Here is an 18951-nt window from a genome sequence, read left to right as displayed (position 1 = left end):
ACAGAAAATGAAAGAAAAAAAGAAAGAATGGGGAAAAGAATTGAAAAAAATCAAAATGGATCTCAGGTAAAATAAAAAGTCCAAATTTAAGACTCATTGGTGTCCCAGAGGGTGAAGAGAAGGGTAAAGATCTAGAAAGAGTATTCAAAGAAATTGTTGGGGAAAACTTCCCAAACCTTCTACACGATATAAATACACAAAGCATAAATGCCCAGTGAACTCCAAATAGAATAAATCCAAATTATCCCACTCCAAGATGTATTCTGATCAGACTGTCAAATACTGAAGAGAAGGAGCAAGTGCTGAAAGCAGCAAGAGAAAAGCAATTCACCACATACAAAGGAAACAACATTACACTAAGTAGTGATTAGTCAGCAGCCACCATGGAGGTGAGAAGCCAGTGGCATGACATATTTAAAATTCTGAGAGAGAAAAATTTCCGACCAAGAATACTTTATCCAGCAAAACTCTCCTTCAAATTTAAGAGAGAGCTTAAATGTTTCACAGACAAGCAAATGCTGAGAGAATTTGCTAACAAGAGACCTGCCCTACTGGAGATACTAAAGGCAGCCCTACTGACAGAGAAAGAAAGAAAGGAGAGAGAGATATAGAGAAATTTAACAGACATATATAGAACATTACATCCCAAATCACCAGGACACACATTCTTCTCTAGTGATCATGGATCTTTCTCCAGAACAGAGCATATGCTGGGACATAAAACAAGCCTCAATAAATTTAAAAGAAAATTAATTTATTTAAAGCACATTCTCTGACCACAGTGGAATACAAATAGAAGTCATTAACCATCAGAGACTTAGAAAATGCACAAACACCTGGAGGTTAAAAATGAGGTGGAGATGAAAACATTCCTGGATAATCAAAAGCTGTGGGACTTCATCACCAGTAGATCAGTCCTGTAAGAAGTGCTAAAGGGAATTGTGCAGGCTGAAAGGAAGGGACACTAAACAATTGGCTGCAACCACATGAAGAAATAAAGATTTCCAGTAAAGATTACATGGTAAATATAAATACCAATATTATTGTATTTTTGATTTGTAACTCCACTATTTACTTCTTACAGGATCTAAAATACATAAACTGTAATGATGAATCAGTGGTTTTGGACTCATGTAAAATATGTAATTTTTGACAAGAACTATGTAAAGGTGGGGGAATGGAGGAATACAGGAACATAGTTTATGTGTCCTATCAAAGTTAAGTTGGTATCAAAGAAAAACAAGATTGTTATAGATTTAAGATGTTAATTTTAAGCCCCACAGTAAACACAAAGAAAGTATCAGAGAATATGACCATAGAGATGAAAAGTAGAGTATGGGTTATGAGAAGTGGGGGAAGGGGCAATGGGGAGTTAAGAAATGAGTGTAGCATTTCTGTTTGAGGTGAAGGGAAATTTCTAGTAATGGATGGTAGGAAGGTGATAGCATCACAACATTCTAAATGTGATTAATCCCACTAATGGAATGCTAGGGAGGTGTTAGAATGGGAAGATTTAAGCTGTATATTTTCCACAATTAAAAAAAAAAAAAAAGATAGTCTAAATAGATTATGATAATTAAATGCCAAGGATGATCCTGGGTGGGCTCTGAGGATGGAGGAGGTGAGGCTCAAAGGGACACATCTGGGACATAAGAAAAAAAAGGAAATATAGAATGTAAGCTTTGTATCAATGTTGAATTTCTTGAACTTCTTAGCTGTGCTTAATGTGATTGCATAAAAGAATGTTCTTGTTTGTGGGAAATGTATATGAGAGTTATATTGTTTCTTCAAGGATGTGTGCCCCTTGCTCTCATGTTCAGAAGACAGAGCAATAGATGATGGATGATAGGGAGTGAGGAAGGGAAGGAAAGAAAGAAATGGTGGTGTGACAGGATGTTAAGGTTAGTGGATCAGGGTATCAAGGGAGGGGGATCGGGGTTTGCTGGAGTTCTGTGTATGGGGTTTGTATTGTTTTTGCAACTGTTACTGTAAGTTTGAATGTATTTCAAAGTTACATATATATATATGTATATCATCTTCAAGAGATCCTATTTATAGGGTTCACACCCACAGGAGTTTGGACCAAGATTAACAACATTGCTTTTCTAGGGTACAAAACCAAATCTGCCTCCGTAAGGAGGCTTATATGTTCACATACACATACACACTGAAGTGCTCAGGGTTTCTAAATGCAAACTCAATTTATTTGTGCTAAGAAATTTTCAGTTGAAGTTACCCACCATGACACACAAAATGATGTACATCTCTATAGATACACACATCCAAATTTTTGAGATCTTCTCCTTCTTTCAGCACTGCTCTCTCCTTCCAAGAGACAGACCACTGAGAAAATGGAACAAAGATTTTTAATATAAGATGATAAATAATTAAATGAATAAAAGTCACACTGGTTTGTAAAACAGATGCATTGAAAAGAACCCCAATATGCAAGAAAAGTGGAGGATTAAAGCTCTATATACAAAACAGACAAAAAAAAAAAAACCTCAGAACTACAGATTCTTGTTCAGACAAATGTGAATAAAATCCCTAGCAATGTTTGAAAGGGAAATGAAGACAGTAATGAAAAGTGTATTCCTCTCGAACAAAATAACATAAATCTTATTGATGGTTCTGGTAAAGGTTCATTTAAGTTCATTAAGTTATAAGGGAGTTATACTTTATGAATTTTTGTTGGTTTGTTAATGCAATTTTATTGATATATAGTCACACAACCTACAGGCCATTCAAAGTATACAATCAATGGCTCACAGTATCATCACATAGTTCTGCATACATCCCCATGATCAAATTTAGAATATTTCCATTACTCCATAGAAATAAAAAGAAAAAAGAAAATCCAAATCCTCACATCCTCCTTTTTCCTTCTATTATCAACCCACAAATGTGGCATGGTACATTTGGTATTGTTGATGAAAGAATATTAAAATATTACTGTCACCTATAGTCCGTAGTTTGCAGTAGGTAAATTTTTCCCATATGCCATTCTTTTATTAACTTCTTTTAATAGCATCATATACTTATTCTAGTTCATGAAATAACTTTAATATTTGAACAGTTCATCACAGTTATGTTCTGCCACAAGAGTCACTGTGTTATACATTTCAATGTTTTAACCTCCAACTTTTCTTCCAGTGACATAGATGACTCTGTTTCACTTTCCATCACATTCACACACCATTCAGTACTGTTAATTATTCTTAAAATAAGATGTTTTGTCATCACCCCTATCCATTTCCAAACAGTTAAGTTCAATCTAGTTCAACATTCTGTACACATTAAGCTACCAATTCCCATTCTTTAGCCTTATTCTATATTCTTGTATCCTATATTCTATATTTTATGCCTATGAGTTTGCATATAATAATTATTTCATATCAGTGAGATCATACAATACTTGTCCTTTTGTGTCTGAATTATTTCACTCAACATAATGTCCTCAAGGTTGATCCATGTTGCATGCTTCAGGACTTCATTCCTTCTTACTGCTGAATAATATTGCATCATATGTATATAACACATTTATATATACATTCATCTGTTGGTGGACACTGGGTTGTTTCTATCTTTTGTCCATTGGGAACAATGCTGCTATGAACATGAGTGTGAAAATGTCTGTTCATGTCCCTGCTTTCAGAGCTTCTAGGTATATCCAAAGTAGCAGGATTTCCAGGCCATAAGGCAGCTGACACTTAGCTTCCTGAGGAACTGCCAAAATGTCCTCTACAGTGGTTGTACAATTATACATTTCCACCATCAGTGACTAAGTGTTCATATTTCTCCACATCCCTTAAAAACACTTGTAGTTTCCTGTTTGCTTAAAGGCAGCCACTCAAGTGGGTGTGAGATGATATCTCATTGTGGTTTTGATTTCTATTATCCTAATAGCTAGTGAAGGTGAACATCTTTCCACTTGCTTTTTAGTCATTTGTATTTCCTGTTTGGAAAAATGTCTATTTATGTCTTTTGCCCATTTTTTAAATTAGGTTGATGGTCCTTTTATTGTTGAGTTGTAGGTTTTCTTGATATATTCTTTATCAGAGTTTAGTTTCCAAATTTCACCCATTGAATTGGTTGCCTTTTCACCCTTTTGACAAAGCCCTTTGAAGCACTGAAGCATTTGATTTTGAAGAGTTCCCATTTATCTATTTTCACTTTCATTACTTGTGCTTTGATTGTGAAGTCTAAGAAACTACTGTCTATCCCTAGATCTTGAAGATGTTTCCCTACATTTTCTTCCAGAAATTTTATGGTAGTGGTTCTTATATTTAGGTCATTGATCCATTTTGGGTTAATTTTTGTATGGGGTGTGAGATAAGGGTCCCTTTCATTATTTTCATTATTGATATTCATTTCTCCAAACCATTTATTGAAGAGAATTTTCTGTCCCATTTGAGTGGTCTTTTGAGCCTTGTCAAAAATTAATTGGTCATAGATCTTATGGTCTATTTCAATTCAATTCCATGGATAAATACATGTCTGTATTTATGCTGGAACCATGCTGTTTGGAAGATTGTTTTGAAGACAGGAAGCATGAGACTTCCCACTTCACTCTTCTTTTCAAAGGTGTTTTTGTCTATTCAAGGCTGCTTACCTTTCCAAATAAAATTGATATTTAGCTTTTCCAATTCTTCAAAGTAGGTAGTTGGAATTTTGGTTGACATTGCATTGACTCTGTAGATTAATTTGGGGAGAATTGGCATCTTAATGACATCAATTCTTCCAACCCATGAACATGGAATATCTTTCCATTTCTTCTTTGATTTGCTTTATCAATGTTTTGTAGTTTTCTGTGTATAAATCCTTTATATCCTTGGTTAAGTTTATTCCCAGATATTTGGTTTTTAGTTGTTATTATAAAAGGCATTTTTTTCAATTACCTACTCAATAACACATTACTACTGTATAGAAGCACCATTGATTTTTGCATGTTGATCTTGTATCTTGCCACTTTGCTGAACTCATTTTTTAGATTATGTACCTTTATTATGGTTTTTATAGGATTTTCTAAATATGGGATCATGTCATCTGCAAATAGTGACAGTTTTACTTCTTCCTTTCAAATTTGCATGCCTTTTACCTCTTTGTCTTGCCTAATTGCTCTAGCTAGAACTTGTAGCACAGTGTTGAGTAACAGTGGTGACAGTGGGCATCCTTGTTTGTTCCTGATCTTAGAGGGAAAGCTTTCAGTCTCTCACCCTTGAGTATGATATTAGCTATGGGTTTGCTTTTCTATTGCTGCTTTCGGAATTTTCTCCTCCTCTTCAGCATTTGACAGTCTGATTAGCATGTTTCTAAGAGTGGATCAGTTCTGATTTATTCTGTTTGGAGTACCTTGGGCTTTTGGAATTGCATATTTATGTCTTTTGTAAGTATTGGGGAATTTTCAGCCATTATTTCTTCAAGTATTCTTCTGTGACTTTTTCCCTCTCTTCTCCTTCAGGGATACCCATGATCCGTATGCTAGTGGACTTTGTGTTGTCAATCATTTCACTGATACCCTCCTCACATTTATCCATTTTTACTCGATTAGTTCTCTTGTCTATTCAAATTTGGTTTCTTTGTCTCCTACCTCATTGATCCTTTCTTCTGCCCCTTGAAATCTGCTGCTAGAATATTTTTTATCATCTACATTGTCTTTTATTTCTATAATGTCTATTATTTTTCTATATATTCCTTCAAATTCTTCTTTATGCTTTTCTAGTGTTTTCTTAATATCCTTTATCTCTTTAAACACATTTGTCTTCATTTCTTTGAACTGATTCAGGAAATTTGTTTGAACATCTTTGATTAGTTTTTCCAGAGTCCTTGCCTCCTCTGATTTTTTTTTATTTGTTACTTTGACTGGGCTATTTCTTTTTGTGTATTAAAGTGGCTTGAGATTTTTTGATGATATCTGTTCATCTGTTTATCTTGATGAGACTATTCTGAAGGTGTCACAGATGACTATTCTGATGGTCAGTTCTCTCAAGTGTCTAGGATTTATTTGTTACCTTGGTTTGTATTAGGGCACTTCTTTGACAGTTGGGTCATCAGTTTTTTCTCAGCCAAAACATGGCTGGGTACCCATGCAGAGGTTGTAGAACTGCTCTTGTGAACCTGGGCATGGAAAGCCCTGCTGTCTTCCCCTGAGCTGTCTGAAATTCTAGCAGATGGTGCTCTTTGGTTAATTATCATCCTCAGAAGCTGTTTACTTTCTGGAACCCAGCAGCTTCTGACCAGTTGGGGCTGAAACTGTGGGGTTGTGTGCTCTCACTTCACTGGCCTGCCCTATACTTGGGAAGGTGAATTCCTATAGCCACCAAGTCTGCAGCTGTTCCCAGACAAAGATCAGGACACCAACTGCTGTGTTGCTCAAGAGAGGAGAATGGAAATAAGGGGTTACAGTGTGTGTCCATGTTTTCTCTGACTCATCCTTCTCTGACCTGGGCCTTGAATTTTCATCCTCCATCCCTCAGGTCCCCAAACAGTTGATTCAGAGAGTTTCTGTCTGGCTACTTGCCACCATTGGAGAGGATTCTACCATTCAAGCCTAATTCTCTGGAAGCTCTTCCTTGCTGTCTGTTTGCATTCTATCCCTCACCCCCACCCCACCACTTGAGTCATGCCCTGGGTTCCTGTGGACTTGGGTCTCTGTCTGGATATAAGTGAGGATCTATCACACTGATGTAAGAGATTTTATAGACTGTGCCCTGATTTGGAGGTGGGAAGTGTTCTGGCCACTCCCTCTGGTCATTTTCCAAGATGAATGGGACCAAGTGAGGGTGATGGAATAGGACAGGCCAATACAGGGTGGAGGTTTCCTAACTTAAATTTCTCTCTTTCTTCAACTCAACATTTGGGGCATCTTTCTCCAGTCTTTACTTTCTGCAGCATTCTGAAAAAATGGGATTTGTCCTTTTATTTGCTGAATCTCTGGGGAGTGGTTTTTAGTAGTTGTTTATTTAGCCATGGTAATGATGTAACTCCTTCATGAACTTTCTGATTCCATGTATTGTTCAACATGTACATCTACTCTAATCCTTAGCTTATTTCTAAATATGGATCTGTAAATTGGGTGAGGGATGTTTGCAGGTCCTGCCTACGAGTCACTGACCCTCTTTGTCAGGAAAAGACCAGGGTCTGTCAGCCTGTGGTTTTGACTTAGTGTGGCAATTCTTACAGTCACTACTAACTTCTACCTATGTTTTATAAGAGGAAATAGGAAGAAATCAAACAATATGATGTTTCTGTCATACAGATTTAGATTTTAAAATTTGTCAGACTTACTAGTGAAGGTATAGTTATTTCTCAGTCTGCCCAAAGGACACAAAAATGGGAAGATTTATTCCTGAATGGCCTACCTTCAGACTCTCATCATGAAGAATTCCTCAAGACTTCACCCATGAGACATCTTTATGCCTCTCGTTGGATGTGTTTACAAAAGTCACATTCTAATGAGTAGAATCCTAATTTAAGAGTTAATCATTAGATGTAGTAGTAGCTTTTCATAAATGCAAAAACACCCTATACCCATTTATAAATAGGATCAATTTTAGAACAGTTATAAATGTGCTCGTGTCTTCATAATCACAAAGCATTTTTAAAAGCAGTGTTTGACATGTCCTCAGCTGGAATAGTATTCCCTCTACATGGCAATTGTTTTTGCCTCCTTTATGGCCTTTGCCTCCTTCTCTAGCTTTTCTGTTTCTTTTACTGGACTATATGAACTCTGAAGACAGAAATAATATCAGTTTCCTCTTGGTATCTCCTGTAGAGATATGCACAAAATTTTAGGTGCTGAATTAATATTTAATGAAGAGACAATGAATTACAATTAAACAGTGATAGTGGGTAGAGGGTTATAAACATAATGGCTATTCATATAAATAAGTATTTATCTCATGATGACTGTGCTGGTTTGTATATATTATGTTCCCCAGAAAAAGCCATACTCTTTAATGCAATCTTGTGTGGTCAGACATATTAGTGTGAATTAGGTTGGAAACTATCAGTTCAGTATTTCCATGGAGGTGTGGCCATGCCCGTTCAGTGTGGGCCTTGATTAGTTAACTAGAGCCTTATATAAGTTCAGGCATAAGGAGCTCAGTGCTATAGCTGAGACAGAAATTTTGAAGGTGGCCATTGAAAGCTGATGCAGACATTTTGGAGAATGCCATTTTGAAATGCAACATGGGCACAAGCAGATACCAGCCACATGCCTTCCCAGCTAACAGAGTTTTTCTAGATGCCATTGACCATCCTTCAGTGAAGGTACCCAATTGTCGATGAATTACCTTGTACAATTTATAGCCTTAAGACTGTAACTGTATAACCAAATAAACCCTCTTTTATAAAAGCCAATCCATTTCTGGTGTTTTGTATTCCAGCAGCATTAGCAAACCAGATCAATGACCTAAGATCATTTCTTCTCATCTATTAAATGCAAGATACAGGGAATCCCTCATTAGTCTCTGGGATCTACTTCAAGGTTAGTTTAAATTAAATTAGTTCAAGTGGATGTATCAACATAGGGATGCTAGACAGGTTAGAAAGAATAGAAGGTAACTTTTAAATGATATTAGGTGGAAAAGTTTTGGAGGACACTTCAGATTCCAATTTCTCTCTACCACCCATGCCCCTCCCTGAGTAGGGTGAAAACAGTTTGGTGACATCATGGAAATGGTCATAGCAGCTGCATTGCTTGAACCCAAAATGTTCTCTTCTTTTCTATATGTCCAAGGCTGGTCATTCTCTGAAAATGGAAGGAAGGAGCAATAGTTCATCTAGCTGTTCTGTTGCATCTGAGTGATTTCAAGTCAAAGAAAGGAACAGAAAAGCATATTCATAAGTCACATTCTCAACTTCAAATTTATAGGCAATAATGACAGTAATTTTAATATGTGGCTTCTATGTGTATTCTTCAGTTAATCCAGGGTTCCAGAGGAGTTGTTATTTAATAGCTCCTTTACACTCCAACAATGGTGAGCTACAAATATCCCAAGTCTTTGACAAAAACAATAATTGCCATCACAATAATTATTACTGCTGCTACAGCATTTTGATTGATTAACTACTATGTGCTGCTTTGGCCTGGGTCAGGGATATGGCATGAAACAACGTTCACTCAGATGGCTTACCTGAAAAGGATTTAATGCAAAGGCAGAGAATGGAGTAAAGTTAAGGAAGTCAGCCAAAGAATTTGAAGCACCTGGAGATTAAATACAAAAAGCAATTTCCACCCCTGGAACTGAAGGACAATAGAAAGTCCCATGAGAACTGGAACAAGGAAGAAGGACTTTTGCCACCCTCTTCTCTAACATACACCTGGGCTCAAGTTCATCTTGAAGGGCTTCAGTCATTCCAACATCTTCAAAATGAATCCGGAAGAGAATGAGAGAAACATTGATCTCCTCCTCTTTCCTTCCCAACTCCCATTGGCAAACTCAGTTGGAAACCAGTCACCAAAGAGCCCTTTCGTTGTGGCTTATAGGGGTTAAAATCCAGGTGCACAAAGCAAGAGACAGATCTGGGCTGGAATTAGAAGAAGCAAGTAGAAAATCACCAAAACACCTATATTATATATAAATACACCAATGGATAATATTTAAATTAAAGGATATGGTACAAGGTCCAGAATCAGCAAATGGCTAGTCCATTTAATGGAAAATCAAATTAATTGATTTTCCAATGAAATTTCAGAATTCAATATTCTCTCCATATACTATACAATTTTTCTTACATGTTATAAACCAAAGAACATAATATTTCCCAAGTCAAAAATAAAAAAAAGTTTAAATTTAAATTAGAATAAATAATGAATCCTATTGCCTCACCATTCTTAGGAGATTTCATTCCCTGATGATATTGGAGAGTGGGTAAGAATCATGTCCTCAATGAGTTTGGGATTTTCAGAAGGATAAACATTATTGGATGTTCATAGTCGGAATGACTTTCTGCTAGAAATAATTGAACCCGAGGGATTTTGTCCCTATGTGATAAATTGGTTATAGATACTAAAGGTTTTTCTAGTCCATGACAGCTCTGGGAAATCACTCTCTCAGGTAGGATTAGACATATTTTAGATTTTATTATCTAGATTAAATCTTTGCCAAGTAAGTGTGAAACAAAAGCCTTAAATTCATATTCTAATGAATTAGTAATTGCCTCTATTAAAATGAGTAGCTAAATATGCCCTATTTTCAAAGTACAGTTATTTACAAATTTACAATAGCATGACATTACATAATAGAAAGGGAACTAGACCTAAGAGAACATTCATTCCATCCACAATAATTTACTGGCTAAAATTGGGAAACACTGTTCTAGGTGCTGCTGAGGCTGAAGCTACAGAGTGGACAAAATCCTTGTCTCTAATTAACTCATATTTTGATGTTGAATCTTGTTCTGGACTAGACCTGACTCTGTAATTATGTAATAATAGTAGCTACAAGTTATTAAAGAATACCTCATGACATACATATTTACAAAGTTTTACCTTAATTAATCCCTTGCATGAAGCAAGTTGCTATTTTTAACTACATTTTATGGATGAGGAAACTGAGGCAAAAATATTAATAATGTGTCCAAAGCACACAGCTAGAAATTGGAGGAGCTGGGTTTTCCATGAAGGAATTCTGGTTCCAGAATTTTTCCCAATAACTGTTACACTTTATTGACTCTCAATATTAAACATTCTTGTTCTAATTTCATTCATGAACAAAAGTAAGAGGATGGTATTCAATAATTTTTCTGATTTCTTCTGAGCTAATGAGGGTGCTCTTTTTAATTATAAGCATAATATTTTGTAATGTGCTTTGACCTATTCATGATGAATTGGCCACTTTTGTGTTACTCCATCCATCTATCTACTTACCTATCTATCTGACTAAAATTAATTAAAATTTATTTCAGCAAGATGCCTTCTCTAAATTACTTTTTCCCTTCAACTTAAACCATGACTACATGTAAAGGAGACAGCACCCTTGTTAAAACTGAAGACCAATCTTCAAGAATCTTTCGGACACCGAGCATCTGCAAGAAGCACTCAGATGAGAGAGCCCAGGGTGAAGGTGAATGTTTAGAATACAAAGTCTGGGACACCACAGAGCCATTTATGTCCACCTGCAAATGCTTCTCTCTGAGATGTCCTTGATCAAACCATATGGGATGTTGTGTTCTGCTCCTTTAAGTGAAAGTTATTACCATAAAATACTCAGTTAAATTATTTGGGAAGTTCATTTGCCTGCATTACCTTATTTTTTCACAATTAAGAATGAATGAATGGGGATACTATTTTTAACTGTTGATTAATATTTCAAAAAAAAACATTAAAAATACCAATGGCATCTGCCTGTCTTTGTGTTGTGTCAGACTAAGTGATGGGAGCAAGGTGGCTTTTCATATAAATCATGTAACATAAAGAGCAGACAAGAAGGAATTGTGAATTAACTCCATTAAATTTTCTATGACTTCATTCTATCACAAATGGGTATCTGTCTATTTGACAACTATGATAAAATTTGGTTTGAACTTCTGAGCTTTCAAAAGTAAAATGCAAATTCATTATGAATCTATTGACTTACTTAACCTGTCTCACATCTTATTATCTTAGTCAATAGGTCCAAAGACCTCATGTACAGAATGGGGTAATTCAATGGACAATAAAGGTTGGGTGATGGATTTACAATCTACCTTACAAAGTGACCTGTTTCCAAACCTGCCACTGAATCTATTTTAAAAAGTGCACATAATATTATGTGCCATTGAAGGAGGATGTGGTGTTTTCCATGATGATTTCTCTGCTTACTTTCTTCCCAGCTAAATGTCAGGAGATGCACTTTAGGATATCTTAAGTTCCTTCTCGATTGTTTGGTTAATATCATTAGTGTATGCCTATGCTCTTTGCACATGCTTTAAATAACGTATGTTGAATTCATATTATGGTGTTTTCATTGATTTGATGGAGATAGGTTAAGGTAGAGTTGCAGCAAGTTAGTATGATCTGGGGCTATATTTCCCAAACTTTTTTTTTTTCATTCTAGTCCCCAAAGAGAACCTATTTATACATGATTTTTTCCCTAATCATCCATTTTTCCCCCATGAAAATTTTACCTAACTCTAAATAGATAGATAGATAGACAGATATAGATAGACAGATAGATAGATAGATAGATAGATAGATAGATAGATAGATAGATAGAGGTAGATACACATATAGATATATAGAGGTAGAGGTAGATATACTTTTGTTTATAGGCTGTGCATAGGTCTGTGCTTTACACATAAAAATGGTAAGATTTCTTTCATTCCAAAGTACAATTATTTGTCCCTCAAGAACACACAGAAAATCATATAAAGATGAGGAGATCCTGAGCTGTGTCTTGAAAGTTAGGTAAGATTTGGTGATTAGAGGTCAACGGACATAGACTAGAGTGGGGAAATGGACAACATTGTAGGGTGAGGGAAGAGCTTGAAGATGTTCAGAGGAGCAGGAAAGGAGATCCCAGTTCTACAAGGATGTGCACCGTATATCAGTTTCAGTTATGCCCAAGTCTATTCAGCTGCTCATGGCATAGGTGAGTTTTAAGTCTAATACATTAGATATCCCATCAAAAGTTATGCCAAAAACAAATGACTGCAATTTTAAAAAAGAGTAATGTTTTCATCCCCATGTTCAAGGAAATTGTAAATGGGCAAATATAAAGAGTTCCAGAAATGGTGCCAGTTAAAAAAGAAAGACTGCATTTATGCATAAGGAGCTTTGTATCAATTTAGATGTTTAAAATAAAAATGACATGCTTAATAAGATAATTCTTTTCATTACATATAATTACATGTTTGACTGAAGACAACAGAAGTATCAGATGACATGATGGGGGTAATGGATAAATTACAAAGTACCAATTAATTTCATTTCCTTTTCTTTAGACCTCATTAGAAGCCAAACAAATACAATGTTAAAGAAAAACTACACACCTGTTACTGAGTTTATTCTCCTGGGACTGACAGATGACGCTGAGTTGCAACCTGTTCTTTTTGCAGTATTCCTACTCATCCATCTTACCACAGTAACTGGCAATATGACCATGATTTTGTTAATCAGAAGTGACACAAAACTTGACACTCCAATGTATTTCTTCCTCAGTCACCTCTCCTTTGTAGATGTCTGTTATTCCACCACTGTCACTCCTCAGATGCTAGTAAATTTCTTATCCAAGAGAAAAACCATTTTCTTCATTGGTTGTTTTATACAATTCCACTTTTTCATTGCTCTGGTGACCACTGACTATTATATGCTTACAGTAATGGCTTATGACCACTATGTGGCCATCTATAAACCCTTGTTATATGGGAGTAAAATGTCCAGACGTACCTGCTTCTCTCTGGTTGCTGCCCCCTATATTTATGGCTTCCAGACCATCCTGATGCTTTGTCTGTCCTTCTGTGGACCCAATGAAACCAACCACTTTTACTGTGCAGACCCACCTCTCCTAGTCCTCACCTGCTCAGATACCTATGTTAAAGAAACTGCCATGTTTGTGGTGGCTGGTTTCAGCCACACCTGTTCTATCACCATAATCCTCATCTCTTATATTTTTATCTTTGTAGCCATCCTAGGCATCCACTCAACTGAGGGGAGGAGCAAAGCCTTCTCCATGTGTGCATCCCATCTGGTGTCTGTCACCGTTTTTTATAGAACTCTTTTGTGCATGTATTTGAAGCCCACTTCTGAGATATCTTTAGAACAGGGGAAAATTGTAGCTGTGTTTTATATCTTTGTGAGTCCTTTGTTAAATCCTTTTATCTATAGCCTGAGGAACAAAGATGTTAAAAGAACAATAAGGGAAGTTATTCAAAAGAAATTGTATGCTAAGTAAGGAAGGCTGCTTCTTTGGATGAAGGCACATAATATAACTTCATTATCTGATATATTTGTCAGCATTTTACCAAATCATTTTTTGTCTTTGAGTAAATTTGTCTTTATTAACTCACTCATGGAAGTTGGAAGAATGTGTCAAATTATTTGGTTGAGTACAGTGGCATCACAGTGAATTAAATCACACAAAAATATATTGAAATTGAAAGACAAACTAGAAGGTACTGTTATTGCTCTATAAAACTAAGAAAGAACAGGCCATTCATCTTTAGTACTCATACTTGTGCAAAGTTATAAAAGAGAATTATGACATGCTATGGTAAAGACAACATATTACATTTTATGGTATTTAATAATTTCCCAAGTATTTTACAAACCTGCCAACCACAGCAGGTGTGTTTTTATTCTTTTATACAGATTATCTACCAAGGAAGATCTTTTGGGTACATCTCTTATTATTTCTCCTAAATACATCTTTGGAATGATATTTCCAGAACAATGAGCTCTGCAGAAGCCTTTTTTTTAGCAGTTTTACTGAGATATATTACCATAACATACAATCCATCTAAAGTATATAATCTATGGCTCACAGTATCATCACATATTTGTGCATTCAACACCACAATCAATTTTAGAACATTTTTATTAGGCAAACACACACACACACACACACACACACACACACACACAAACATATCCCTATTCCCCCATTATTGACCTCTAGCATTAGGGTGGTACATTTGTATTGATGAAAGAATATTAAAATATTACTATTAACTATAGTCCTTGGTTTGCAAAAGGTGCATTGTTCCCATAAACCACTCTATTATTAATGCCTTTTAATAATGACATACATTAGTTCTATGTCATGAAAGAACATTTTTACATTTGTACTATTAATCAGAGTCATTGCTACAGGGTTCACTTTGTTATAAAGCCCCAAGTTTTATCCTCCATATTTTCTTCTAGTGACGTACATGCCTCTAAACTTCCCCCATTCAAACACAATCACATGTATAATTCAGTGCTGTCATATGCTCTGACCATATTGTCCTACCATTGCCTGTATTCACTTCCAAACATTTAAATTCCACTGAGTTACAGATTCTGCAGTCATTAAGTGTCTGCCCTATATTCTTTACCCTCATTCTATCTCCTTGAAGCCCATATTCCAGATTTGAACTCTATGAGTTTACTTATAATAATTAGCTCTTATTAGTGTGATCATACAATATTTGTCTTTTGTGTCTGACTTATTTCACTCAGCATACTGTCTTCAAGGTTCATCTGTGTTGTCACAGGCTTCATGACTTCATTCTTCTTACTGCAGAATAATATTTCATCATATGTATATACCACATTTTGTTTATACATTGATTGGTTGATGGACACTTCGGTTGTTTCTGTCTTTTGGCAACTGTGGATAATACTACTGTGAACATTGTTGTGTAAATGTCTATTAGCTTCCCTACTTTCAGTTCTTCTGCATATGTACCTAATAGTGGGATGACAGATCATTTGGTAGTTCTATAGATAACTCTGAGGAACCCCCAAACTGTCTTCCACAGTGGCTGCACCATTCTTTCCCAGGAGGAGTGAATAAGTGTTTCAATTTGGCCACATCCTCTCCAACACTTGTAGATTCCTATTTGTTGAAGAGGAACCATTCTAATAGGTGTGAAATGATATCTTGTGGTTTTGGTTTGCATTTCCCTTATAGCTAGTGAAGTTGAGCATCTTCTAATTTGTTTTTTAGCCTTTTCTGTTTCCTGTTAGGAAAATGTCCATGCATGTCTTTTGCCCATTTTAAAATTGGGTCATTTGTCTTTTTTTTACTTGTAAGATTTATTTATACATTCTGGATATCAAACCTGTGTCAGATAAGTGGTTTCCAAATATTTTCTACTATTGAGTTGTCTGACTTTTCACCTTTTTGATGGTCCTTTGAAGCATGAAAGTATTCGTTTTAGAGGAGGTCCCATTTATCCATTTGTTTTTCATTGCTTGTGCTTTGGGATTAAAGTCTAAGAACCCACTGCCTCTCACTAGATGTTTTAGTTGCTTCCCTACATTTTCTTCTAGGAGTTTTATGGTACTGGTTCTTATATTTAAGTTTTTAATCCATTTTGAGTTAATTTTTGTATATGTCATGAAATGGAGTCCCTCGCTCGTTCTTTTTGGATATGGATATCAAGTCCTCCTAGCCCCATTTATTGAAGAAGCTGTTCTGTCCCTGTTGAGTGGATGGGACCTGGGATCAATTAACCATAGATCTGAGGATCTGTATCAGAACTCTCAATTCAATTACATTGATCAATATGTCTATCTTTATGTCAGTACCATGCTCTTTTGACCACTGTAGCTCTGTAATATGTTTTAAAATCAGCAAGCATGAGTCCTCCAACTTAATTCTTCTTTAACAAGAAGTTTTTGGCTATTCATGGCCCCCTAATCTTCCAAATAAATTTGATAATTGACTTTTCCATTTCTGCGAAATAGGTGTTGGGATTTTGATTGGTATTCATTCTGTAAATGAATTTGAATAGAATTGAGATCTAAAGAATATTTAGCTTTCCAATCCATGAACACAGAATGTTCTTCCATTTATTTAGGTCTTCTTTGATTTATTTTTGAAATGTTTTATAGTTTTCTAAATATAGGTCCTTATGGATCCTTGGTTGAATTTATTCCTAGCTATTTGATTCTTTTAGTTGCTATTGTAAACGGATTTTTTTTCTTAATTTCTTCCTCAGATAGCTCATTACCAGTGTATAGAAACACTACTGATTTTTGTATATTGATGTTGTATAACATATTTTGCTGAACTCATTTACTAGCTCTGGTAGTTTGTCACAAATTTTTCAAAACTTTCAAAGTATAGGACCATGTCATCTGTAGATAGTGTAATTTTTTCTTTTTCCTTTCCAATTTGTATGCTTTTTATTTCTTTTTCCTGCCTAATTGTTCTAGCTAGAACTTCTAGCACAATATTGAATAACAGTGTCGACAGTGAGAATCCTTATCTTGTTTCTGGTCTTAGAGGGAAAGCTTTCAGTCTCTCACCTTTGTTTACAATGTTAGTGCCGAGTTTCTCATATAAACCCTCTATCATGTTGAGGAAGTTAATTTTTTTAATTGAGATTGTTCACATACCAAACAATTATCCAAAGATCCAAAGTATACAATCAATTGCCCATGTACCATCATACAGCTGTGCATCCATCACCACAGTTAATTTTTTTTTCAATTTTTAGAACATTTTCATCACTCCAGAAAAGAAACAAAGACAAAAAAAGGAAACTCAAATCCTCCCATACCCATAACCACCACCCCCACCATTATTGACTCATAGTATTGGTGTAGTATGTTACTGTTGATGAAAGAATGTTAAAATACTACTAAATGTAGTATATAGTTTGCAATAGGTATATATTTTTTCCTATATGCCCCTCTATTATCGACTTCTAGCTATAGTTTCATACATTTGTCCCAGTTCATGAGAGATCTCTAATATTTGTACAGTTAGTCACGGACATTGCCCACCACAGGATTCACTGTTCTACACATTCCCATATCCTCCATACTTCCTTCTGGTGACACACACGATTACAATCCCATCCCTTCCACCACACTCACACACCATTCAGCACTGTCCTTCATTCTCACAACATGCTACCATCACCTCTGTCCATTTCCAAATGCCCAAGTTCACCCTAGTTGAACACTCTGCTCACAACAAGCAACCACTCCCATTCTTTAGCCTCCCTCCATATCCTGGTAACTTATATTTCATGTCTATGAGTTTACATATTATAATTAGTTCATATCTGTGAGACCCTGCAATATTTGTCCTTATGTGCCTGTCTTATTTCACTCAATATAGTGCCATCAAGGTTTCTTCATCAACTCATTTTTTTAAGATGATTTTGTTCACATACCACACGTTCCATCCTAAGTAAACAATCGATGGTTACCTGTATAGTCACGTATTTATGTGTTCACCACCACCACCACTATCTATATAAGGACATCTCCATCTCTTCCATAAAGAAGGAGGAAGAGTCACAGAAGGTAGAAAGAAAAAAGAAAAAGAAAAAAGAGAGGAAAAAAATAAAACAAAACATGACAGCCAGGAAGCAACAAAAGGAAAGATACCATTAAACTAAGTAGAATGAAGTGTCACAAACATCACCAATGCCAAGAGTCCCATACCCTTCCCCTATGTGCCCCCTCATATGCATTTAGCTTTGGTATATTGCCTTTGTTATATTAAAGGAAGCATAATACAATGTTTCTGTTAATGTAGTCTCTAGTTTGCATTGATTGTATTTTCCCCCAATCCCACCCCATTTTTAACACCTTGCAATGTTGACATTCATTTGTTCTACCTCATGTAAAAACAGATTTGTACCTTTTATCACAATTGTTGAGCACCCTAGGTTTCACTGGGTTATACAGTCCCAGTCTTTGTCTTTCATCTTTCCTTCTGGTGTCCCACATGCTCCTAGCCTTCCTCTTTCAACCATACTCACAGTCATCTTTGTTCAGTGTACTTACATTGCTGTGTTACTATCTCCAAAAACTGTGTGCCAAACCTCTCACTCCTGTCTTTTCCTTTCTGTCTGTAGTGCAACCTTTAGTGTTTCCTGCAGAGCAGGTATCTTATTCAAAACTCCATCATTGTCTCTTTGTTAAAGAGTATTTTAAGCTCTCCCTCATATTTGAAGGACAGTTTTGCCAGATATAGGATTCTTGGTTGGTGGTTTTTCTCTTTCAGTATCTTAAATATATCATCCTACTTCCTTCTTGCTTTCATGGTTTCTATTGAGAAATCCACACATAGTCTTATCAAGCTTCCTTTGTATGTGATGAATATATTTTCTCTTGCTGCATTCAGGATTCTCTCTTTATCTTTGACATTTGATGATCTGATTAGTAAGTGTCTTGGTGTAGGCCTATTCAGATCTATTCTGTTTGGAGTATGCTGCACTTCTTGGATCTATAATTTGATGTCTTTCATAAGAGATGGGAAATTTTCATTGATTATTTCCTCTATCATTGCTTCTAACCCTTTT

At 35.7% G+C, this 18951-nt stretch overlaps 1 protein-coding gene across 1 annotated transcript; it reads left to right on the top strand.

Moving 5' to 3' along the window:
• Window positions 1-12953: 12953 nt before the first annotated feature.
• LOC119518298 (olfactory receptor 1030-like) lies at window positions 12954-13877 on the top strand. Its single transcript, XM_037815412.1, has one exon. It carries the CDS (start codon window positions 12954-12956, stop codon window positions 13875-13877), a length of 924 nt encoding a protein of 307 aa, XP_037671340.1.
• The last annotated feature ends 5074 nt before the right edge of the window (window positions 13878-18951 follow it).

The sequence above is a fragment of the Choloepus didactylus genome, chromosome 21, assembly GCF_015220235.1.
Source record: "Choloepus didactylus isolate mChoDid1 chromosome 21, mChoDid1.pri, whole genome shotgun sequence".
NCBI classification, from domain to species: domain Eukaryota; kingdom Metazoa; phylum Chordata; class Mammalia; order Pilosa; family Megalonychidae; genus Choloepus; species Choloepus didactylus.
The sequence above is the reverse complement of the archived record's forward strand: the minus strand, read 5'-3'. Positions and strand labels throughout refer to the sequence as shown.

Excerpts from the sequence above, each read along its gene's own strand:
- LOC119518298 (XM_037815412.1), top strand. The coding sequence starts at position 12,954 with ATGTTAAAGAAAAACTACACACCTGTTACTGAGTTTATTCTCCTGGGA.